This window comes from Daldinia vernicosa (assembly GCF_022497035.1).
Source record: "Daldinia vernicosa strain CBS 139.73 unplaced genomic scaffold F5Y00scaffold_11, whole genome shotgun sequence".
NCBI classification, from domain to species: Eukaryota; Fungi; Ascomycota; class Sordariomycetes; order Xylariales; family Hypoxylaceae; genus Daldinia; species Daldinia vernicosa.
This window is the reverse complement of record NW_025953927.1, coordinates 538,731-562,006: the sequence shown is the minus strand read 5'-3', so window position 1 is coordinate 562,006 and position 23,276 is coordinate 538,731. Positions and strand designations below refer to the sequence as shown.

Here is a 23,276-nt window from a genome sequence, read left to right as displayed (position 1 = left end):
ACCTTTTTCAAGAGTACCAATTCAGTCTTACGACTTAAGACCCTCCTCCATACTACGGTACTGTGTTACATGTACACAGATCTTACCTAGCGAAGCCAAGCTTTAAATCGTCGATGGAGCCAGACTTACGACGTAGATGTGCCCTATTGACGATCTACATAGTAGTGACAAAACAGACAGCTTAAGTAGACGCGTCGTCGAAATTGACGGCTCGCAGCAATTCTGTTTAGTTTGCGGCATAAGCAGAGTATCTATAGACATAACTAGACGCAGGTATATACATGTAAGTAGCTGAGTACATGATAATAGCACAGTACTAATCATAAACCAGCCCTTTGGAAATTGCAATCGCGCATCGTTGAATCCAGCGCCGTTGTGGAGCATTCCTTTCTTGGGAATATTTCTGTTTACCTTGCAAGGATATGGAAAGCATCTCAAGACAACTGACAACGAACCGTATCCATTTTCTATGTAAAGCTCTACCAATTATACACCTACTTAACTCGCCATTCAAAGGGCTTTCGAGATCAGCCTAAATCTTTCGTTCCTGGTCGATCAGAGAAGGCATCGCTACCTATTCGATAATGACCATTGAGGGTTACAGATAATGATAGATGATGAAGAAAAGCCATGAACTTCAATCGCTTTGTATCCGAGCAGAATCCACCGAGTAGAGACTTGCGCACCCCCGGGATCCAAGCAAGACCCAAGTGGGCCAATTAAATCCTTCGAATGCTCGCGCAGGTGCCAAGTAAGGGGTTCGTTTTTGCTGTTTATCATGAAACTGGACTTCTATTCTCAAAACTGGTAACCGGCATTCGCGGTCTTTTGACGTTGGCGATAATATTATCATGTCACACGAAGTTGGCTCGATTAGCAATCTTTCAACTGTATTAAGATGCCCGTGATATTTAACCTAGATTGGCCAATCAGCCTCCAGCCACTTTTAGTTACTGTTTTGATAGCTTGCTATATCGTAGGCCTTGGGATATATCGCCTATACTTGAGCCCACTTGCTAAGATTCCTGGCCCAAGACTTGCTGGTAAGAAATATTCGAAACCCGAAGAAGCAATTATGTGTTGTATGAACTACGAATACTGAGTAAGGTTGTCTAGCGTTGACTACTTGGTACAATGCCTATTATGACATGTTTCAAAGGGGTCAGTACGTCTGGGTTGTAGAGGAGATGCATCGAAAATACGGCCCAATCGTCCGGATCAGGCCAGATGTAGTCCATATAAATGACCCTATGTTTATTGAAAAATTATACTCGCAGTCTCCGAAGCAGAGACGTGAAAGATATTGGACGGTCCTTCAAACACTTCAAGCTACGGGGTCGATTCTAGCTACGCAGGATCACGAACTCCATCGCAAGCGTCGGGCGGTTCTTAGCCCCTTTTTTTCGCAACAGAACGTGCGGCGCTTAGAACCCGCTATCAACGACACCCTCGCAAACTTGTTCTATCGAATGGATGGGTGGGCTAAAGCCGGGGAACCCGTGCGGATGAACGTTGCGTTCCGAGCCGCGACGAAAGATATTATTCAGGCTTATGCGTTTGGTGAAGGGGATAAGTGTCTCGATAAGGAGGATTGCAATACCGCGTTTTTTGATATTAGTGAGTATATTTCAATCGATTCGAGTTCGTTTTTTTTTGTTGCTCTAAAGTAGATCCGGCTTTTCGTAAGTTGGTTTGGAAGCCGCAAACTTATAAAATAAGCTTCACTACTCCGATTTCAACTCAAGATTTGATAACGATGGCTAACTTCATACACTATAGTGGAACCAAGTCGACTGGCTCATCTTGGAACCCACATGTTTTGGCTGGCTAATCTTCTTAGTAACTTGCCTCCAAAATTAATGACCACCCTTATACCTAAGGTCGGCGTATTCACGAGCTTTGTCGAGGTAGGTAAGACGGATCCAGAGGTTTGGGCGTCTTATATGACTAACAGCGTATAATAGGGGCTAGCTGTCCAAATCGAGGAGGTTCGAAAGGCTAAAGATCTTCCAGAAGGCAAGACGATCTTCCATGAAATTATTCGTAGCGACATACCGGAGGCCGAGAAAGAAACTCGGCGTTTAACTGAAGAGGCCATGGTGATTGTTATCGCAGGTAGCGAGACTACGGCTTCAACCCTGGCGGCAATCATGTATCACTTGCTTGCTGATCGTCAACTGTTCAGTCGGCTGAGGGCCGAGCTAGAAACCGTCATGCCAGATCGTAACGAGCTTCCAGCGGCGTCGAAATTGGACAGTCTCCCGCTCCTAAATGCAATCATAGAAGAAGCTATCAGACTCTACCCCGGTGCCACCCATCGGCAAGATCGCACGTGTCCCGACGAGGATCTTGTCTACGAGGCGCCAAACGGCCGGACATATGTCATTCCAGCTGGCTCAGCCGTCGGCATGGCAGCTCCGATTCTAAATCGCAACCCAGGCTTGTATGATCGACCAGATGAATTTCGACCCGAACGTTATCTAGAGAACCCGAAGCTTTCAAAATATCACCTGTCGTTTTCTAAGGGGACAAGACAGTGCATAGGAATAAATCTCGCATACCAGGAACTTCGGACTTTCACTGCTGGCATCGTCAGGCGTTATGACATGTACGATCCGGCTAGAAAGACTCAGAGCGGTCCAACATTAGAGTTGTATCAAACTACAAGGGCAGATATTGCAATGCATTCGGATTTTATAACGACTGCGCCGTATAAGGGTAGTCCTGGCTTAAGAGTCATGATTCGGAATTGAATCTGAATGAAACGGATTGTATAGCTGTTGGAGACATAAACTATTATTATTAAATATTAGCACCTGGATTCCTATTTAATATAAAAATTGGAGGCCTATAGCGCTTCAGAATAGGAGTTGGATTCAGAGGAAAGAGTATTATTGCAGGCAACAGGTTTGCGGACATGATATAACTGGTACCCATGTATGTATACCCTTTATAAGGCTTAAGGAGGTTCTCGCAATGGCGCTCAAGATTACTTCAAACCCCATAGTAAATTGACAACTCTTAAATCTGCATATGCAAGCCAAACACCACAACGACGTATGCGATCACGACCTCGCTAATCTTGCGGTATGAGGAATTCCCCTAGCATTAAAACGTCTGCCATACACCTCCCCCCTCCCCACTCTCTCATAACTTCGCCGTCTCGGTCAACTCCCCAACCTTCAGCTTACCGCCGTACTTGTCTAGAACGTTCTTGCCGTGGTACTTCCAGAATTGCTTCGTCGCGTTTTTGCCAGCCATGCGCTTGAGGATCTTTGCTCCTCCCGGGTGCTCGTCGAGGAAATCTACGATGGGAGGAGATTATTGTTAGTCTACCTAACTAGTTGGTTGACGGTAGCGGGAAAAAAGAAGAGTTAGTTGGGGATAGCCTCACTTGTGATATCATAGACGCCGCTATCTACGATTATGTACATGCCGTTCTTCTCGTCCTTGTGTTCGGCAACATCTTTCGCTGTAAATGTCTTGGACATGGTGGATGGAGGTGCGGGATTCGGCGCTGGACTTTGGAGAAACTCGGCTTAACTTGGGAAGATGTTCACGCTGGTATGAAGTTTGTGAAATTGTGATAGACGAAGGATGTGTCTAGTAATTAATTGTTTATACGATAGGCACTATGAAATAAGTAAATCCGTGCTGTAGTGACTCAGGAGCTTCGCGGTTGTTGAGAAACGAGAAAGCCAGCTTATCGCAAACTTCCCGCCGTGATTTAATCCCATTCAAAAGAACCTCGGCATAACATCATCCAAGGTACGGACTTATGTTAGGTACATAGCAGGGGTTCAATTACCTTCAGCGTTATTGGTGCGCCGGATACGCTAACCTTGCCGCCGCAGAGGTAAAATGGAGAGCACTAACATGCTTCTAGGATAGCGCATCTATAATTAAATATATACCCCTGCTTCGTCCTAACAGGTGACAGGTATTATCCCATCTTCACCACAGGGTTGCTTACCATAAGGTCTTTTAATGATAGAGTTAACTTTTAGCTAAGATACATCAATATGCTTAAGGCTATTACTATGCGATTGGATCTGAGGGACGTGAGTGTTACCTACACCCAAGTATCTCAAAGCTTCAACCTCCTGCCTTTAATTTAAGTACGAAGGTTGGGGCCAAAAGTCTTGCACATGTCCAAATCTTGGCATCGATTTTCGTACGTCTTTTAACTTATTAATACTGTATCAGCCACATTCTAAGCTGAAGGTCGGATAGTGGCCTGTCCACTAAATTCAGGTGGCTTACCACTATATTTATAGCGATATTAGCCACTATAGCTTAAATAAGACCGTGCAGTTTCTTTTTACTCGCACGTGGCTTTGCCAAGCTCATATGTGCAAGACTTTTGGCCCCAACCTTCGTAGTTAGGTTAAATATTCCGTATTTCTCCTACTCTATGAGTATGCCCCGTTCCATGGCCCTCTTAAACAAATCTGCGAACGCCGAAGTTCCCCTACAATCACTCGCCTGCATCTTTTCTAGAGCCTTGGGCATCCATTCTCCTATTTTTTGTATTCGGTTGTTATTCTGCATATTGTCAGCTAGACTGGCCACTCGGGATTCATGATGCTCTATAAAGTATGGTGTACATACGGAAGGATGAGTACTTAGCCATTCTGGCGGTTCTACCTGCTGCGCTCTCTCCATCCTCTTCCAGAAACCAATAGCTTCGCGCGGATCGTAGCAAGCTTCCGCCATCATCATTAGGCCGATGTAGTCTGCTTCACTCTCCTGTATGCGGTTCATAGGCCTCGCAAATAGAAGATCTAGAACTGCGCTGCCAATGAAATGTGTACCTAAAATCGCCATCCCACCCGTGAGGAATATGAGAGAATAGAGGAGGATGTTTATCCCAATCTGTCCTGACATGCGCTCGGCCACGTGCCCAGCTAGGTTGTGGGCAATCTCGTGGCCTAGCACCGTCGCAAGGCCATCGTCGTTTCCAGCAATAGGTATCAAGCCGCTGAAGACAAATACCTTTCCGCCAGGAAGGACGAATGCGTTCGCGGTGTCTAATCGCTGTTAGCGCCTTGGGTTTTCTTGTTCGCGTCCTAAATCCGCCGAGGCAGACACATTCCGAAGGTTATTCACGTACGGGGATCGTCAATCACCCTGATCTCCCAATTAGAATCTTCCATGCCCGATGCGGGTATCAACACTCCCATAACGCGCTTCACCATGACCATGCGCGGATCCCAGTCGCTTAGGAAACGCCTTCCAGAACGTTCCACCTCCCATATAAGGCGCTTGACCTGCGCTTCGCTGGCCTTCTCCACCGACTCCTCGCTAAAACAATTAAAGCGCCGGCGGCCTGACACCGGTACGGTCTGGATATTCATGTAGTAGAATATCACCGCGCCGCCGACAGAGAGGGCGACAACGGTGTGCAAACTCGGGGAGCGGACGAACCGTCTGAGGCGATCGGAGGTTACGAGAGGTTTGGCCTGGGAGAGCCGGTAGCGGGGATCAAGGTCATAGTTGCGCGTTTCGCGAGGAGGGCGTGGCCAGTTGTTCTTGCGGAAGGAAGTATGGGAGAACGGCCGAACCCTTTGGATAAGGCGGAGAGAGGGGAAGATCGAGGGAGAGGGAGAGGGAGGAGACCCTCGTATCGGTAGAGAGTGCCATAAAGGCCGTATAAACCGACGCGATTGCATCGTGAGGTTTGCGCTTACGCGCACAGGACAAGGTAGAAGACACAAGCTGGTAAAAGTTGGAAGTTGAAAGCTGAAAGTTAAATAAACTATAAACTGTAAACTGCAAGCTGCAAGCTAAGAGAAGAGCTTATTACGTCAATCGTCAATCACTTCTGTAAGTGCCAAGACCAGCAGATCCGGGTTATAAATACCTATGTAAATCGGTTATACACACATATGCGCCTAGCCGATGATGCCTCATATCAATATACCCAAGTCTAATAATGCTTAGGTACATAGGTATCGACCTAGTGTATAATAACATCACAGCACATGAAGATATATAGGTAGCCAGTTAACAGGTATAAGTTCAAATAGTAAATCAGATAATGGTATAATAACCTAGTTAACACTTTACCTAGGATAACCAGGGAACCCTTTTGCAACCCCCTTCAACTCATACATACATAACCCCTAGGAAAAATCTATAAATCTAAAATATTATCTTAAAGGACCCCCGGTCCTCAATATATCGCGTAGAAATCTATCTACATAGCAAAGAAGAAGAATGCCGCCACACCCATGAGCGTAAAGCTAACGCTCGTCTTAACACTTCCACCAACAACAACGACGCAGTTGGCTCCCTTGCAGCCCGCGGCCCCGGTCGAAGCCGCACCGCCAGGGGTCGTGAATGATGTCGTTATCGTTCCGTTGTAGCCTAGGTTGATGCTGCTGGCGGGAGCCACGGTTGGCGTCACCACGACGTAGGACTCGCCGTTGGTGATGGTGGTGCTGCCGCTACTGCTGCTGCTGCTGCCTTCGGTTGCGGATGGCTTGACTACCTCGCTGCTAGCTGTTGTAGCGCTCGGGGTCAAAACTACGCCCGTCTCCGTTGCCGTGCTCTTAGTTTCCGGCTTCACGTCGCTGGTGGTGCTCTCAGCAGGTTTGCTAACTGTGCTAGGCGTCTCGGCGGGTTTGCTGATCGTACCGGGTGTCTCAACCGGCTTGCTTGAGCTAGGGCTAGGTCCTGCGCTTGAGCTAGGAGTAGCGCTCGGGCTTTCCTTGCTCACGGGGCACACGGTTGTCGTGAGGGTAACTTCACTAGTGACGGCACCAACGGGGCAGTTGGTGACGGTAGCCGCGCACGAGGTGACCGTGTATGTGTTCGTTACTTCAACTACGCTGGTGGTGTACTCGGCGGGAGCACTGGAAGTTGGCGTTGCCTCAGTCTTGGAGCCTTCCGATTTGGTCACAGGGCAGACAGTGGTTCCGACCGAAATAATCTTGGTAGTGACGTAACCGCCCGCGGGGCAGTTAGTCACTGTTGATGCACATGATGTAACGGTGTGAATATCAGTTGAATAAATGGTTGAAGTGGTCAGCTCGTCGGTGGTGGCAGAGCTGCTTGAAGACTCGGTAGTAGTGGCCGACACGCTCACGGTGGACGAGACGACAGACGAGCTCGGGGTTTCTCCGTTCTCATCAGTGCAAGAATCGTCGTCTTCAGAAGCGGTCGATGTAGCGGTGCTTTGCGAGGCAGAGGAAGTCGTCGTTACGGATGCGCCAGAGCTAGCGGACTGGGTCGACGCCGAGGCGGTAGTGGAGACAGCTGAGGCGGTCGAAGCAGAGCTAGACGCGGTAGATGCGCTAGACGTGCTGGATGCCGTTGACGAGGTTGAAACTTGGACTTGGCCCTCCTTAAGCTCGTAGACCTTGATATCCTTTACCTTGAAATTGGAAGATTCGAAGTCTCCGCCCTTCGCGGCGACATACTCGGTGCAGCTGTCAAATCCAGTCGAAGCCTTGCAGCTAGTATCCCACTGGGCAGTCTGACCAGCAACACCGCAGAAGTTAACGTTCAAAACCATCTTCATATCCTTGAAGGCCTTGTCGACGTTACACTTGCTGATCACATAAGATGGCTGGCCCCATGTAGAACTGGGAGCCGGCTGACCGCTTGAAATATCTTCGGGGGCACCGTCGCGGGTCCAATCCCAGATCTTAAGGAAATCATCCGTCCATTGCAACGCGAATATACCTCCGGAGGGAGACCCGAAGGTAGAAGAGACCTCGGAAGCGGAACAGCCTTGGAATTCGGCTTGTCCTTCAGCGTGGTCGTAGCAGTTGGGGGAGTCGATCGTCGCTGTCATGTCACTTGCAACAAGTGTGCAGTCCCCGACGACATCGGGACTATCGACATGGGAGGTATGGCGGTTGAAGTTGAGATCGTTCCAGTTCTCATAGAGATCAATCTCACCCTTGGTTGGCCACGGGTCACCGAAGAACCACTAATAATTCAGGTTAGCTGGCTCTATATGCAAGGATATACAATTAATTCCAAGCAAAGAGAAAGATTTAAGGCTTGTACGAAAGCTCGAGGGCATAGTGTAACGCTATTAGCATAAGGGGACTTACGAATGCGGGCCATGAACCACAGACGGGCTTAGGGAGGTGAGTAAATTCGGCAATGATTAAACCCTTGTTGTAAACGTTTTTACTTTCCAACCTAACACTCTTTCGCCCACCACCTGTAGCTTGGTAGCTACCAGCAGAATCTACACCAACGTATACCTCACCATCCTGGGTCTTCACCAAGCCAAGCTCCTGCGCATTGGCCTGGGTTTGGTACTGGACGTAACCGCCGTTGGGGTCAGTTTCCTAAGGAGAAAGTTAGGTGATTCGAGCGACAGACAAGTTGTTTACTTAAACATTAAACACTTACGCTGAAAAAGTTGAACTTATCAAAGAAATTAGTCGAATTATAAACTTCAGAAACTTGGTACGACTGGGTAGCGCCAGCATTGGCAGCTAGGACAACAGCAGCAGCGCCGACGGTTTTAAGGAGTGATGGAGCCATTGCTATGGCTATAGTATATATGTATATAAAGAATGACTAGAAAGAACCGAAAAGAATGACGTATCTTGCGTCAAGAGCTGAATGCTCCAGGGAGTAAGAGAAAGGGAATGGGAAGACATCCCATGCCCAACACAGCGGTTCAGACATATTTAAGAAAAATCGACGGACAGGAGCCCCTGGATTGAAACATGAGGTTCGTCGACATCCAATGGCTGTGGACTTCTCCCTTGGACGCTGCAGACAAGCGGCGCTACTACCGCGCCTGCGCATAGTGTACGTAGGTAAGTAAGCTTCCTAGTATCATGGTGGGCTCATGTTTCGATGAAAGGACGACGTTGCCATTGGGTAGCATCCCGCTCTACTTCAAACTATGTTTATGTAGTACGGAAACCAACTTCCACTCTTGGGAAGGGTCCGATTCTTGGTGGATTCTGGACTGTGATAGGCCTGGATGGATGGCAAGTTTTAACGAACGGCCGGTGCCAGAAGTCGACATTAGGCCGGCTTGGCTTTGTTCGGTTCGCGGCTGTCAACGGGCGAGCAGACGCTGTCGCTAAGAATCCAGGTTCCTGGACTAACGAAAGGCAGAAAATGCCCATGTATTTCTCACTTGAGTGCGCATTCATGAGAGTGCCTCTCTTCATGATGCTAGATGCAGCTGTGCCATCTTTTTTTAGTAAAATCCTGGCCAGTGTTACTGATTCCTATGCAGGAGGAACATACGTGAAGAAATACGTACTTGGCTTATTGCAGGTATGAGATGGGTGAAAAAGCCCACTCGTCTGAAGTTCAAGCGATCCCCACGTTAATTGATTCGTGGCTGTGTACCTATGAAACGACTTGGTTTTCAGGTGGACCACCCCCATCTCATTTCGTCTGATCTGGTTGGTGAAAACGGCATATGAAGCCGCCCTTCAACCAGATGCTATTCCAGGGGTCAAGACCCAATCGGCTAACGTTATTCTTGGCAGATACTGGCGATGCTTCTAACTATTTCAATGTCATGATCAGCCCCTTGATCAAGATCTCTCTCTCTAGCGGGTCGATGTCAGTTCCGCTGTCGATCATATTCCTTGCATCCTGTTTTGACTCGTTGTGGTAATGATCTGTTAACTCTTCCACTTCCAATACCGTCCTTCAGGTAAATACCTACCAGCAGTTACAAATTAAACAACGTAATTAAAGTTGATGAATTATCATTAATTAATGCTATATATATACTTCAAGTAGGATCAAAAGACACGAAGAATCCCTCGGATTATTTTACCTACTATGGAGTAGAGGCTGACATCGCATCGATAGGAGGTAGCCAGTACCCAGTACCCACCATCATAACGTCTCTTCAACCCTTCATTATATACAACCAATGGTGGTGAATGCACCCGATGCGGAGGACCCTAGATATATTTCCATACATCATATCTCTTCAACCGAGTCTAAAATCGAACTCTACCGTAGCAAGTACATTTTATCTTATTCTTATTCCATTGAATACCCCTTTTCCTCTGTCGTTATGGAATTGGTAAATGCTGTTGGTTGTCTCAGTTCCAATTGGTTCAACCTCCTCCAACTATCCTCGGAGACTAGGTTAGACACTCGACCGCGTAACTCCCCGTATTGATTCTCGGGAGCAACGGCGGGATTTATTAAGTTATCAACAGTTGCCGGACTATCCGTAGGTTGACCGACCCGCGTCTCTTAGTTGCGTTAAAGGATAAGCCTTGCCAAGAAGCTGCCCCTCGCCGTATTAATATACCTAAACCTTACATCTAATCGATGTAGAGTTCTTCCCTCTGTTTCCTCTTCTGTTCGATGATTTTCTTCTGTCGTCGTTGCATCCATACGAATCCTAAGACAGCAAGTATGACGAAAACTGGTACGAGAAGCCCAGCAGCAATTGCGGTGTTGTTATTGACTCCATTATTGGAGGTTGGTTGGTTGGTGGGCCTTGATGGGAGTATCGTCGTTCCGTTGAAGGGCTATATCTTCTATTAACGTCTATAGAGATTATGGACGACATAGTCAAAGATGACGAATCCTCACATATACCGGACCATCCACGGTTTCTTCCCCATCCGATTTGGCAATAGTGAAGTAGGGCGACGATGCGATAGCCGGTGCTGAAACCTTCGATTTTACTTGGTTTTGAGGCCACACCTCTACCTCGTATTTCGCAGTCTCGAGATACGGGAGTGGGTATGGAATGCTCTCCCAGAGAAACGAAGTGGTATTAAGTTCAACTATCATAACACGTAAGATACCTCTTCGTATATACGCCTCTTACGTAAATTCCTTACTCGTGATGTTGACTTGTAACGAATTCGCCCCAAATTCGCTCGTCTGATTGATGAGTCTGGAGTAGAGTACAAGGGGGTAGTCGGTCGCGTTTGCCTCCCATCGCAGTAAGAGGTCAGATCCACGAGTAATATCCTTAAATTCATTTTGAAACCCCGGCGTTGCCATCGCTCGAAGCTAAAGAAGAACTATTCAAGATTCCCATGAAATTCCAACACCCTATTTTATTATGGGACGTGGCAAGCTTGATATACATATCGTAATGGCCAAGACCTAGAATAGGCAAATGTGGCTATATCGTATACCTAGCGCTTCTGTATAGGGGTATATCCCAATTTTACATTTTACCGGCGCCCTTCCCTGTTAAATCTTTTTTTCCTCGAGGGATCTATCGGCTGAATGCGATTATAATCCCAAGGTGACTACTCGCGTAAGTCGATTACAATGGTTATGAGTCTGGCTAAATTAAGCAGGCTGATGCCTACGAATCAACACATTAATACATATGAATATTCCCCCTGGAGAGTCATATCATATTAATTAACTAGTGTGTAAATGGGACCCGAGGCTTTGGTACGAGCCACCAAGTATACATAGGAGAGTGATATATTGCGTAAGGCTAGGTACTTTCCGTGGTTGTTTATGTATAAAGCCTCGTTAAGCGCAGCCGTGGGGGCAAGACACGTAAAACAACCGCCGTACTATCACATAACCAGCGTACAAATAGTGACTTATCAGTGGCACCAATGGGCGTAAAACATGGTTTTTAAGTCCATCATCTCAAACGGTAAGTGCTTTCCTTCCATTAATTCTCTTTCGAGCCTCCCTAGTTGTGCTATAGCCTCGACCTGAAATCCAAAGGGCATTACCTCTTGTTTAACCTTCAACGGTGTGGCATCCATCAGCTAACTTGACTTCACCACCCACAGCACAATGGGGTAAACCTTATCAGCCTTAGGTTGACCGCTTCAAACTACCTAATGTAGAACACGGAAAATCGAATTCAATGATAGTGCCGGCTGAAGATACAGTCATAATAGGAGAGCTGCTTTGCTGACGACTTGTCAGCGACCGGTACACCTTCAAAGATCACCTAACGCTATAACATCTCTCCCGCGCTATCATCGAATCGAAGCAACGACCACAAAATAGTATGCCAATATCAAGGAGTACCATAACATAACCTTGTGTTGAACCGAAAAAAACTCTATTCAAAAAAGATATGTCCGTACAACGGGGAGGCCCAGCACACCCTCCCCTTAGACAACCTGGTAACAAGTACCTAGCCTATTCATTCGCTTGCTATTATATAAGATCAGAACTAAACGTATAGGTAGAGTCTTACTCTTTGGGTGTTTATCTAGCGATCGCTCTGGCCTGATTTCACGGGGCGAAGCATATGGCAGGGGTTTCCCCCCCTTCAAATCCCTATATTAGGATGAGGGTATGGGGTTAAGTACAAATGCGGACGCATTAGAATTCGAACCCATCCAGTTCATGCCGACAGTATGCGGTGGTGGCGCCAGCCAGCGGCCACGTCATCAAATTCGGTCGGGCACCGATGTTTGTTGTTGTTGTATCTGCGCCACTGAAATATCACAGCAGCGGTTGCTTGCGACGCTCTCCGGGGTAAAACATCCCAGAATCGGAAACATAGATCGATCATGCCAAGGTGTGTGCCGTCCTTGTGAATACCCGAACGTAAAAGACCATAGGAAGCATCTAGTCCGTCTGAAATACTGGTTGGCCCGCTGTTTTACATGGAGTAACCTGATGGACCGCTGTAGAGGAATAAATCCATATCGTTCGAAGTCGCGTCTATGGTTGGATCGTATACCAGGGCAGTCTGTGTGTATCTCGCAGCTGCTTCTTGATCGCGTTCGCGTTCGCGCTTGAGCCTGATATACTCTGCTTGTAAGTTGGAGTAGGCGAGGCCGAGGACATCGTTTCTTTTCTGGGCTTCGCCGAGCAAGATTTCGAGGTCCTTGATACGCTGGTCCTTCCTCTCTCGGTAGGCTCTTTGGGATGCGCGATTCTGAGCTCTTCGACGCTGTGATGGATAACTCTTAGTGACTCGATTCATAGTCACAGCACCCGGAATGAACCTTCTCAGCTTACAGATAGGACAGAGGGCGGTGCGTTTTTGTATCTGTTCTCGCGCTTCCTCTTTGCCGCGGGCTTAGAAGGAGGTTGTTGTGAGTCTGGCTGGGTTGTTTCTCCTGACCCGTCTGCATTCTCGGAACTGGGATAGATCCCTTGGAAGGTAAAATTATACTAACGTTATGATTAGCTAGCAACTACGACGAGCTCGCATGTGAGCTGCATACCGGTGATTCCGTCGGGCTAGATGTTGTCGAAGAGGTATTCGTAGAATCAAGGTACAGATCTGTATCGCTGTATATATACGCCATCGATTTAGAGGGAGATGCGAGACCGGTGGTATCGATTTCATCCATTTCTATTGTAGGTAGAGGGCGTTCCTCTTCTCTGCTAATATTCTCGTTATCACAGTCGGTTCCAAATGGAAGAAGTAGCGAGCTGAAGATTCGAGTCTCTAAGAGTTGATATCTTGGGGAGGGTATCTTGGGGAGGGTGGAGATTTGACTTACACGGGGGCAAGGAGATGGCGTCGAGGATATATCCTGCTTGTATATTCCTTGGAGCTGGGAGAGTTAGGCATGCGTCATGCGTAAACGATCAGCTAGGTCAAGTCTTACCCTGTCTGACAATGTGCAGAGTCCCAGTAGGCGAGGCGCGGCGCCGTCAACTTACATACACTGATACATTCGCTGCAAAGGACCACTTTGATTTGGCATGTATTCACAAGTACCTCACCACCCCTGAACGTGCAGGCAGAGCAGCCGTCTAACCGCATACGGGGGAGACTCTCCACGCTACTGTATGTTCAGTACATTAGAAACTGGGGGTTACCCCCAAGGCAATAGGAGAGAATCCGAAAGCCGGCGTTCTGCGAGTGGGGTGTTCGGAGGAGGATAGGTCCTGTTCGGAGGTAGGAAACTCGGGAAGCAAGCTTACTTACATAAGAGAGTAAAGTCAGCTCGAGTTGTATGGCTTGTATTATATTCTTGTTCTTGTATTATATGCTTGCATTATCTTCTCTCTCTCTCTCTCTCCCCCCTGTCGGAGTAAAACCCGAGCAAACTGCAGAATAAGTTCGCCTTCACCCCTGGCCATCTTCCCGCGGGTTGTTTTTCAGGTGCCCTGTTAGGGTAAATGTAACTTTTTGACGTAGACATTAATATCGTCTTTTGACGTAGGCAAGTATCCGATTTGTGACGCATGATCGCAAAATCCTGCCCGCATTGTTGGGTCTGCGGAACATCCGCAATCGATTCTACTTTTCCGTCGGATCTCGAGTTGTTGTCGGACACACATTGAAATATGTCTTTGCCGCTCAGCCCCGTCGTATTACATCGCGAAGCATTCGTCTCATCGAAAAAACGATGCGGAGGGAGTAAGTAGCCGTTTGCCGTTTGCCGTTTGCCGTTAGGATCTAATCCAGATATATTTCAACTACCGATGGGTCGTGACTGATCTCTTACGAAAATCTAATGCATTGGAAAACCGCATCCCCTCTGTTAGAACTACGGGACGAGACCCGACCCGTCAGTGAGGCTATAGAAGTTGCGAATGTTGTCAGGATCTATAAGATGTCTATGGTACGGATATTGATCTGCTGGCAATATCCTGATGACCTACATACCTAGATCAACACGTCTTGTATAAATTAATATGTATGTACTCTTGTTTTATCATTCTACTATTTCCCCACACTCTAAATCTAGACCAAAGAGTGGTACGGTGTACCTACTTGGAATCGCAAATGAGTGCGGGCTATATATAAGCCTCGCGGAGTGATTAGACCCTCAATCGTAAATCTGGGGTTTAATCGAACCTACAAAGTATCATAGTATTTTCTATCTCGGAATAAAACCAAGATTGTCTCTAGAAGTAGAATGTAAGCAATATCATGCCGCTCCGTTGTAAGCACCTAAGCTATATGCCAAGTTATTAATCTCAATTCCCCGCCTAGTGTAGGCGTCTGGGTGTCTGCATTGAACGATCAGACGATAAGAAGCCCCGTCCCGAGTTCCAGAATATCATCATCCCAAGGGACAAGGGTATGCTCGTCGATCTCTTGGCATACAAACATGCTTGTAGAGATCGACAGCTACCCCCTATTCGACGGCGCTAGGCTAAGCTGGGTTGGGGTTTGGGGGACAGGGGGACGGGGGGAAGGGGGGTCGATGCTTTCTTGCGGTAATTGACTGATTGACTAAGCCTTGAGTAAAAATAGAGACGACTTATAAAAACGGCCTAGACGTCCTCCGCTTCCTAAAGTTGACTATTCCCGAGTCTTACCTCAGATGCTGCTGGAACTGACGTGCCCATGTTTGCCCCAAGAAGCCGAGGAGTTCTGCTTTCGTTACTTGCCAAGTTGCCGAGGCTGCCAGATATCCACTTCTGGCTTTTCCGGGGTAGTGAGATTCTAGATTAGGGGGGCCGTGGAAGTGTGAAAAAAAGAAAAAAAGAAAAAAGGCATGCATTGTGCCTGGCGCTACCATGGTCTATGCGGCTAAGTTCTTAAAGGCGGTGCCTGGTAGTCATAGTCGGAGATATCATTTTCTTACCGAGCTACGGACGAACACCTCGGTCCTCGTTGAGCTGTAGGCGGTAGCGGTGAACACCGAGAGGGATATTATGTAGGTAAGGTAGTTAGCATAGAAATCGCCGGTTGACCCTTGAAAATTCAATCCCAGCAACATCTAATGACGCGCAAAAGTATATCCCCGAGATATATCATTGTCCAGGGACACCTATGAATACGTCTGCTTGGCTAAATTGACCGACCCATGGAGGACCGTCTTCGCATTGCCGCCAGCATCGTCCACACAGCCAATGGGATCTATGAAGACACTATAGACTTGGCTGTGGGTTTTACCAACTGATCTGATAGTTGATATGTTGTAAAATGGCTCGCATGCACATAAGAGGCTATGGGATAGACATCTAGAGCTGTTCTTTAGCGTACTTCACGCTCGACCCTGCCAAGATGTTTAGGATGTGCAGATTTCTTAGGTGGGGGAAGAATAAAGAGATGATGCCGTTGGTTTGGCTCCCCCCTAAAGATTGGCCACTTACATCAAACAACTTGAACGGCGAATTTATCGAGTAATAACTTTAAGCATCATGTATGTCCATGTATGTCAGATTAAGGTTGTATACATGACGAGACGAGTAGTTCTCTTCCAAATAGTTACTATGTAATCAGAAAAAAGAATTTATAAAAAGAATTTAGCTTGCTTGGCCTGAAGATGCGCAGGTGGAAGCGAGTTGATGATGCCCATGACTGACATAGCGGACTAGCGAGTCCAATCATACCGGTTGGTAGGTAACATCTGTTGTTTACCTAGCTGTACGGTCTGGTCCAGGGGTCCTAATAGATGAGCGGCTATGCACTCCGCCGTTCCCCGCGGCCCTATTGCTAGTCGCGGAAACGGCATCGCGAACTGATCCACGGTACCAACGTGTATAGTTGAACGATTCTGGAACGTGGAATCTATCTAGAACAATATGTATCCGGCTCCGTCTACAAGCGTTAATTCCGCAAATCTGGACTCAGCTGAAAGGAAACCGGCAGACACATACGTGCTAGGTTCATGGAAGCAATACGTTTAAGCTGTATTCCCACAACGATATGACTATAACACTACTATTCAAAGCTAGTCGGGTTACTATACCGAAATCCGATGTCAAGAGCGGCATATATGTGAACTTATGTCACCCGAGTTCCGAGTCCTTCGTTAATTCCGCTTCCGTCCTGTGCCGTAGCTGTAGCCGACCTCACTCTTAGATATTGAAAAGTGATGTCATCTAACACGCATAAAGAATCCGAACATCGGGTTTGAATCTATGTCCGTGCCTTAGCGGCCGCCGCAACTATATACTGGTATATACGGGGATAGCCTATATAGTAGATCTTCTACAATTACGTGAGTGGATTGTACTCACTCACTACGACTTTCGTCACGATAATGCTGCTACTTTTACGAAAGCATTCGGCCCCGAGGTGCTTTGGGAACCCTTTTACCCTCTTTACCATCAACCTCGTTCCAACCATGCTATAAAAACACAATATCCCGTTACACCATACTTGCCCGGTAGAAAATCCTATGCCTAATTTGGCTATGCGTACAACCCCCATAGACAGCATCTGCTGCAACATATTCCTTTAGGTAGCTTTGTTACCCTCGCTGCCTGAGAATCCTGGCCTCAAGGAACTGAGAATTCCGTTAAGTGGCGAGGTATTAGACTACGTAGATCTGTTCGGGGTCGCCTTAGATAAGCGCTGAAGGCCCTCCTGGGCTTGCGCGACACCTGGGTCAAACGCAATTCTCTTGCTCAAACTTAGACTCTCCTCAAACTTACGCCTAGCTTCCTCGGTATCTCCAGTCATCGCCGCGATATCTCCAAGATTGCAAAGTGCTACGGCACAAGCTTCGTCGCACTCTTCAGTTCTATCTTCGCCCTGTACTTTCTGCGCTGTTTCTTGAGCTTGCTGAGCCCAAGCGCGGGCACTGGCTAAGAGTGTAGACCGTGTGGGACGAGCAGTCACATTGGATTCGCTACCCTGAGAGGCCTGTTTGGTATTTGTTGGTGTGTCGATGGGTTGCTGTGCTAAAGAAATGGCCAGGTTGTTCACTTTTGCGAGATCTTTAGTCAGCCCGAAACCAATACTTGCTGATAGGAGTGAAGGGAAGTGAAAGAAGGACAACGTAGTATATGCCATGTTTGGACTTACTTAGAACGGCGGTGTGGCAGCTATTCCGGGGCGAAAGTGATACTGCCTGCAGGAAGAGCGGTGCTGAGAGGTAGTGTTGGGACTTGGACTCGTAATGATTTCCTAACGCTAGTTTTGGTCAGCGGTGCCTTACACATCGTAAAAAGATGGTTCGAAAACGCGATGAAGACTATCCATACCTTCGAGCGCACCCCCGATTTGCTCCGGGGTCATCCAATCACCTTCGCCCTCCTTCACACCTTCAACCTGGCGCCTCTGTAATTCCTTTAAAACAGTCTCAACGGCCCAGACTAAGTGTTGGCCAGCGGAGTCGCCTTGAAGAACATGTTCGTCGGAATAAAGTTCTCCAAGCTTAACACTGATTCCAACTAATTTCCCCAGGATCCTTGTCCGCTTGCCCCATAGATTCTCCGGCTTCGTATCCGTTTCGGCCTCGGCATCCTCTTGTGTAGGGGGTTGAGGACTCGGAGAACCAACCAGCTTCCCTGACTTATCAACTTGTCCATCTCGGACGCTTTTCTCCATTACTTCAACCCATTTTTTACAGTCTCTAGCAAGAGACTCCAACACATTAATAGCATTCCTATAACTACCAATCTTTTCAAACCAGGCGGCAAGTTGTATTTTGACTCCCATAACTTCGTCGGAGAACGGATCGAGGCCAGCTTGCGAACATTGCTCCAAGGCGCGTTTATAGTACTTGAGGGCTAATTCCGGGTCCGGCGCATAGTTGCTATAATATAATGCGCGGCGAAGAGACTTTGCGATCTGCGGCGGGAATCGAGTGAACTGCTTGGATTGGAAGTAATTGAAATATGCGTAAGCCACGTAGACTGATATGCCGGCCACACCGCATAGCCTTGACACAGGCCCGTCGCATTAGTAAACGATATCCAAATCGATGTTATATTAGAGAGGCCCTTACAAAAGAATAGCGATAACAAGTTCTTCTGGGCTTTGGCGAAACAAGGTACGAAGGCTCTGGCCCCTAAATGCGCTGAATAAGGGACGAAAACTTAGACCCTGCCTTAGAGCGCGAAGGAGAAGCTTCGACGGCGGTAGAGGCGGAATCTGGCGATTCGGTTCATGCGAAGAGGACTGGCGTCGGCATTGCTGAAAACTGCGAATTAGAACGGGCCCCGAGGGCGATACACCGGCTTGTTGTAATTGTATCGGGAACAAGGTAGTCCCTTCAATGCGCCTCTGGTGAAAAGATCGAGCATGGAGGAAGTATCTGCGAGAAGATATTATCACGGGAGTGCGCGCAGCAGATAACATGATGAACGACGATCGCAGTGTTCCGTCGCTATAGACGCTGAATAGTTGGATGAAATGTTTATTCCAATCTAGGTCTTAAGTCTCGCAAATATCAGGCACTAGATGACGTTGCCATTTAAATGGTAGTTCAATATCTTCAATATCTTAATGACGTTTATTTAGTTGTATGCTACCTTTTTTTTTAAGATTATGTACAAAATACCGAAAAAATGTGTAGTAGTAACGTAATTTTCTTGACTGGAGCCTCCTTCTACAGCACCTGGCCGATGACGTAAATTACCAGCTGACTGCCGGCTAATTACTAGGCTGTCAGCCTCTCTCGAAAATTAATGGCGCAGTCTTAGCATTCTCCCTCAGATTCAACACCACGTATTATATTTAAAATAACCACATTAAAAAATCGTAAAAATTTAGAAGAAAAGGTTATATAAATCTTTTACCATTTATCTTTAGAAATCTCTTTTTCAAAACTTTCTATCTTTAAAATTGGTAAAATTATAAATATAGTAAGTATAAATGTTATAATTTTATACATTTTATTACAAAAACACTTAATCTTTCGCCGCATTTTTATAGTAATAAAATAATAAAAATGATAGGTAGATAAAATAACTTCTTGCAAATAAAATAATATATATTATTATTATATTTGATTTTGTTTTGCTAGTATAATTGTTGATTATTTAAGAGAGGTTTATATGCCAAGACCGCGCCATTAATTTTCGAGAGAGGCTGGCTGTTCAGGGTCTTCCCAATTAATTAACCCCAATTGGTCACGATATGAGAAGTACACATGAGAAGTACACAGTACAACTGCCTCGGCTGCAAGCGTTTCCATATGCGCGCATTGGCCAACTTCAACATCGGCTCCTCGTTGCATCCGTCGCATTCGTCACATTCGTCAGTCTTGTTCTTGCCAAAAAGTATGACGGCTGGCATGTAATTATTGCCCTTACACCATCAATCCATTTCACTATAAATCCTCACTATAATATTACATATTACCCTTATCGTAGCTTTGAGAGCCATTTCATCTATCAAGAAATAATGGCGGGCAAGTTTGAACCCAAGGTTCCCGTAAACCTAGATCCTCCTAAGGACGATCCTATCTCTGTCGAAGAACTAGCGAAAGCAGACGGTGGGTTGCCATCTATACAGCATCTCTATTTAGACGACTATGCCGAGTCATTTTTATCCGCAACTCGGGGAACTATCCCACAATAGCTATCAATTATCGGGGATAGAGAACACGGCGCTAACACTCCAGTTTAGGCACCGAGGGGCAGAAGGCGTATGTGGCTATTAAGGTATGCACATTCATTCTTTATAAAACATTCATTTACATCTTCTCACATGAGATTATTAGGGCACAGTTTACGATGTTAGTGGAAATAAGGCATATCGAGAGGGGGGCTCTTACCACGGTATGTGAAAGTATCTCATTCCATATCCATAATGCCAGAGCCGTGCCGCACAGCATGACTCCGTCGCTTAGAATTCCAATGCTATTGTAACAAGTTGGTTTTTCTTGTTTGCTGCCTACTAAGTGTCAACCGGCGCCTATGTCCCACGTTGAGCTGCAGCTTTATCAAGCGACTTGTATAGCACGATAAGGGGTAGCATGTTTGCTAACTAGTTCAGTCTTCGCCGGAAAGGATGCGTCTCGTGCGTTGGCAAAAACGTCAGTAAAACCCGAGGACGTAAAGCCGGAATGGCAGGACTTGGATGAAAAGGAAAAGCAAACTCTTAACGACTGGAATACCTTCTTCTCAAAACGATATAATGTTGTTGGTGTTGTTCAAGGCGCAACGAACCTTGAGTAGGTTGTCGGAATGGGTAAGATTTCCTGGGGAGATCTAGCATATAGTTAGCAATAGAATGGCTTGCGAGAACTTCCTCGGGGAATATGAGAGTTCCGGTCCTTGTTACCTGACATACAACTGGGGTATTCGCTCGTAATTTTGTCCATAAGGCTTAAGATACGTTCTCAATTCTTAAGTGCAAAACTTGCGCCTTGTCGCACGAAAACGTTACTAGAGGGAATGGTGGGGGGGCAGATACGGCTCTCCGTGCAAATCCAACGGCCCTATCCTCCAGCAGTTCTCGATCCCTATTTCAAAGAAATCAGACAGAGGGAACCGGTAAGTGTAAGTTTCCGAACTTCCCGCGCCATGGAACTACAAGGCAGTCCTTCCAAATTAATTGTTTAATTAATACATTTGTATAGACGAAAATAATCTACTCCTAGTAGGGGTTAGCCCTATGACATTATGCTATTTGATTCACGCATTCTCCTAGATAAGGTAATGGTTACTAGGCAGGTTGCTTTCGGTCCTCCATAAGGAGAATCTGATACACGATTACGATAGTTACGCGGTTCACATGCTGAAAAGAGAAGAAAGTTTACAGTTGATACAAGGGTTTACTTCAAGGGAATATCTGTAACTCTGTGAGGAGAAGTCTTCTTAGTAGTCAGCCGAATAGGTACTAGTATAGAGATATGTGTCTTGCTCGCATAGTGTTGCCAGTAATTTTCAAATATTGAGACTACCTACCAGTTGAATTCAGATTGCTTCGCTACCGTTCGCGTGGTGAAAGGACACAGCAGATTATAGTTCGCTAGGTAGTAGCTGTAGACATTTTGGTTGGATAATATGGTTACGTCCTACTTGGAATATGACGCCCGGTATTCGAAGGTTACGAAGTCTTGGGATACTAACGCATTGTGATATTTAGAGGAGCTTCTAAAAATTTAAATGGGCAACAAATTCGCAAGAACGCTCCCAATTATACAGAAACGTCTCACAGACAGTTGTCTTTGCATGTCTGTCCCTCCTTTCGAAACACTTCGCCAAAGTTCGTAACGGGTAGTAAGCAGCATACAAAACTTCCTGACTCACTGCATCCTCTACTCAAGTAATCCAAATAACACTCCTCGGGGCTGCATGTGAGCAGCTATCCCGCGTTCTAGACCGTGGTAGTCATTTCTCGTTATCCCCGTAGCGTTGTACAAAGACTCCCCGACGTCTAGCTAGATGCGTAGTATGTCGTGCGTAACTCGGGCCATATGGCTCCCGTTTGCGTATATTTTACCGTGCTCGTTGCGAAGGGGCCCATATCCTGCCATCCACGAAGCGTAAGCCGCTTCTGATACATTCATCGCAGAGCTGCCCCTCCTGAAGCCATGAATCTCGAAGCTTCTTTACTCCGAGACATATATGATTCGGGTCGTTACGCGCAAAATGGCAGTAAGACTTCAACCGGCAGACAGAGTGGTTGCATTCGAATAAGAATTCATCGTAGTCGCACATGTCTGCAGCTAAGAAATAGATTCTGAAGGTTAGCCACCATGGTGTTATTAGCTGGGTTAAAACAAATACTCTTAGGATGGCATGTGCTCACTTGCGTTGGATTTGGCTATGAATAGATAGGACTGAAGATATAAAGAATTAGATTAGCAGGTTTGCAAACGAAGCATTTCTTTCATACCTTGGATTATGAAGTAATATAGACTATCGTAGTAATTTCAAGCGAGCGAAAAAAAAGGCGAGTCGATCTTATAGTCTCACCTTACGAGACGCCGGTCTTCTTTTATAGGGGCTATGTTTGCTCCCTTCCAAAAGATATCCAACCATTTTAGTAACCTAAGGACGAGGGGCAAACACATCATGCTAGCCTCTGAGGAGTTCTCTCTTCTAATTGCGACGACGACGAGATCTGAGCTGCCCGAATTTCACGCAGCTTGCCTCCACAGGAGGAAACTCGCATTAGCCATATAGGTTGTCCACATAGACCTTATTGTTATTTCTTATCGAGTACCGCCAACTCTGATCTGTCATTTTTCTCTTCGTTGTACGATCGACATGTCAATGTCAAAGCAAGATTATGTGGTAGACATGGCTTGCATCTAGAAGGTAGGTCGGCTCCTACGTTCTAACCGGGAGCCGCATAGTCTCCCCACACTACGTAATAATAAGAGATAACTGGCGGCAGTTAATGTTAGCCTCTACTCTATTCAATCGTAAAAGCTGAAAATCGAGGTTAACAGAAATCCCTATCAGAAACTTTGAGAGTATGGAACCTTCCCCCACCCTCCCCTAGAGAGTTCGATAGGTGCATCTCTAACCGACCATCTCAGGATCTGGGCTTCGAGATGTCTGCTACCGTCAGTTATGACAATATCCGGAAACCCTACAACCTGGCAAACGGCTAGTGGCTGCATTGTAGCCGGGTGGATTGCTCGGGATACTTGATGTTACACTACGAATCAAGCCTCGAGGCTTCTTTTAGATGGCACCTTTCATGGATACATGGCGCTAATGTTGGCCCCTACGGCGCGGCCCGACGTTAGACTGTAGCAAACAAACCACCA

General features: G+C 46.6%; 7 protein-coding genes across 7 annotated transcripts; 2 read left to right on the top strand and 5 right to left on the bottom strand.

Annotated features, from left to right (window-relative positions):
* Positions 1-666: 666 nt before the first annotated feature.
* F5Y00DRAFT_18286 (cytochrome P450) lies at positions 667-2,806 on the top strand. Its single transcript, XM_048005028.1, has 4 exons — positions 667-1,043; positions 1,117-1,617; positions 1,780-1,907; positions 1,965-2,806. The coding sequence occupies exons 1-4, from the start codon at positions 899-901 to the stop codon at positions 2,751-2,753; spliced, it is 1,563 nt and encodes a 520-aa protein (XP_047867187.1). The 5' UTR covers positions 667-898; the 3' UTR covers positions 2,754-2,806.
* Position 2,807: 1 nt separating this feature from the next.
* On the bottom strand, positions 2,808-3,722 carry F5Y00DRAFT_18273 (cytochrome b5). Its single transcript, XM_048005025.1, has 2 exons — positions 3,395-3,722; positions 2,808-3,305 (listed from the first exon to the last, which is right to left on the bottom strand). Exons 1-2 carry the CDS (start codon positions 3,489-3,491, stop codon positions 3,148-3,150), a joined length of 255 nt encoding a protein of 84 aa, XP_047867186.1. The 5' UTR covers positions 3,492-3,722; the 3' UTR covers positions 2,808-3,147.
* A 477-nt stretch (positions 3,723-4,199) lies between these two features.
* Positions 4,200-5,807, bottom strand: F5Y00DRAFT_230768 (peptidase family M48-domain-containing protein). The gene is made up of 3 exons (XM_048006943.1): positions 5,114-5,807; positions 4,612-5,030; positions 4,200-4,545 (listed from the first exon to the last, which is right to left on the bottom strand). Exons 1-3 carry the CDS (start codon positions 5,670-5,672, stop codon positions 4,408-4,410), a joined length of 1,116 nt encoding a protein of 371 aa, XP_047867185.1. The 5' UTR covers positions 5,673-5,807; the 3' UTR covers positions 4,200-4,407.
* Positions 5,808-9,533: 3,726 nt separating this feature from the next.
* On the bottom strand, positions 9,534-10,836 carry F5Y00DRAFT_230764 (uncharacterized protein). The gene is made up of 3 exons (XM_048006942.1): positions 10,552-10,836; positions 9,812-10,487; positions 9,534-9,735 (listed from the first exon to the last, which is right to left on the bottom strand). Exons 1-2 carry the CDS (start codon positions 10,753-10,755, stop codon positions 10,278-10,280), a joined length of 414 nt encoding a protein of 137 aa, XP_047867184.1. The 5' UTR covers positions 10,756-10,836; the 3' UTR covers positions 9,534-9,735; positions 9,812-10,277.
* Positions 10,837-12,497: 1,661 nt separating this feature from the next.
* Positions 12,498-13,483, bottom strand: F5Y00DRAFT_18228 (uncharacterized protein). The gene is made up of 3 exons (XM_048005020.1): positions 13,131-13,483; positions 12,922-13,077; positions 12,498-12,853 (listed from the first exon to the last, which is right to left on the bottom strand). The coding sequence occupies exons 1-3, from the start codon at positions 13,257-13,259 to the stop codon at positions 12,560-12,562; spliced, it is 579 nt and encodes a 192-aa protein (XP_047867183.1). The 5' UTR covers positions 13,260-13,483; the 3' UTR covers positions 12,498-12,559.
* A 3,088-nt stretch (positions 13,484-16,571) lies between these two features.
* Positions 16,572-19,078, bottom strand: F5Y00DRAFT_230752 (TPR domain-containing protein). Its single transcript, XM_048006941.1, has 4 exons — positions 18,552-19,078; positions 17,806-18,485; positions 17,627-17,734; positions 16,572-17,526 (listed from the first exon to the last, which is right to left on the bottom strand). Exons 1-4 carry the CDS (start codon positions 18,902-18,904, stop codon positions 17,138-17,140), a joined length of 1,530 nt encoding a protein of 509 aa, XP_047867182.1. The 5' UTR covers positions 18,905-19,078; the 3' UTR covers positions 16,572-17,137.
* An 873-nt stretch (positions 19,079-19,951) lies between these two features.
* Positions 19,952-20,727, top strand: F5Y00DRAFT_259789 (cytochrome b5; the record flags this gene model as incomplete). Its single annotated transcript, XM_048010935.1, has 4 exons — positions 19,952-20,042; positions 20,177-20,211; positions 20,271-20,328; positions 20,546-20,727. The coding sequence occupies 4 exons, from the start codon at positions 19,952-19,954 to the stop codon at positions 20,725-20,727; spliced, it is 366 nt and encodes a 121-aa protein (XP_047867181.1).
* Positions 20,728-23,276: the final 2,549 nt, after the last annotated feature.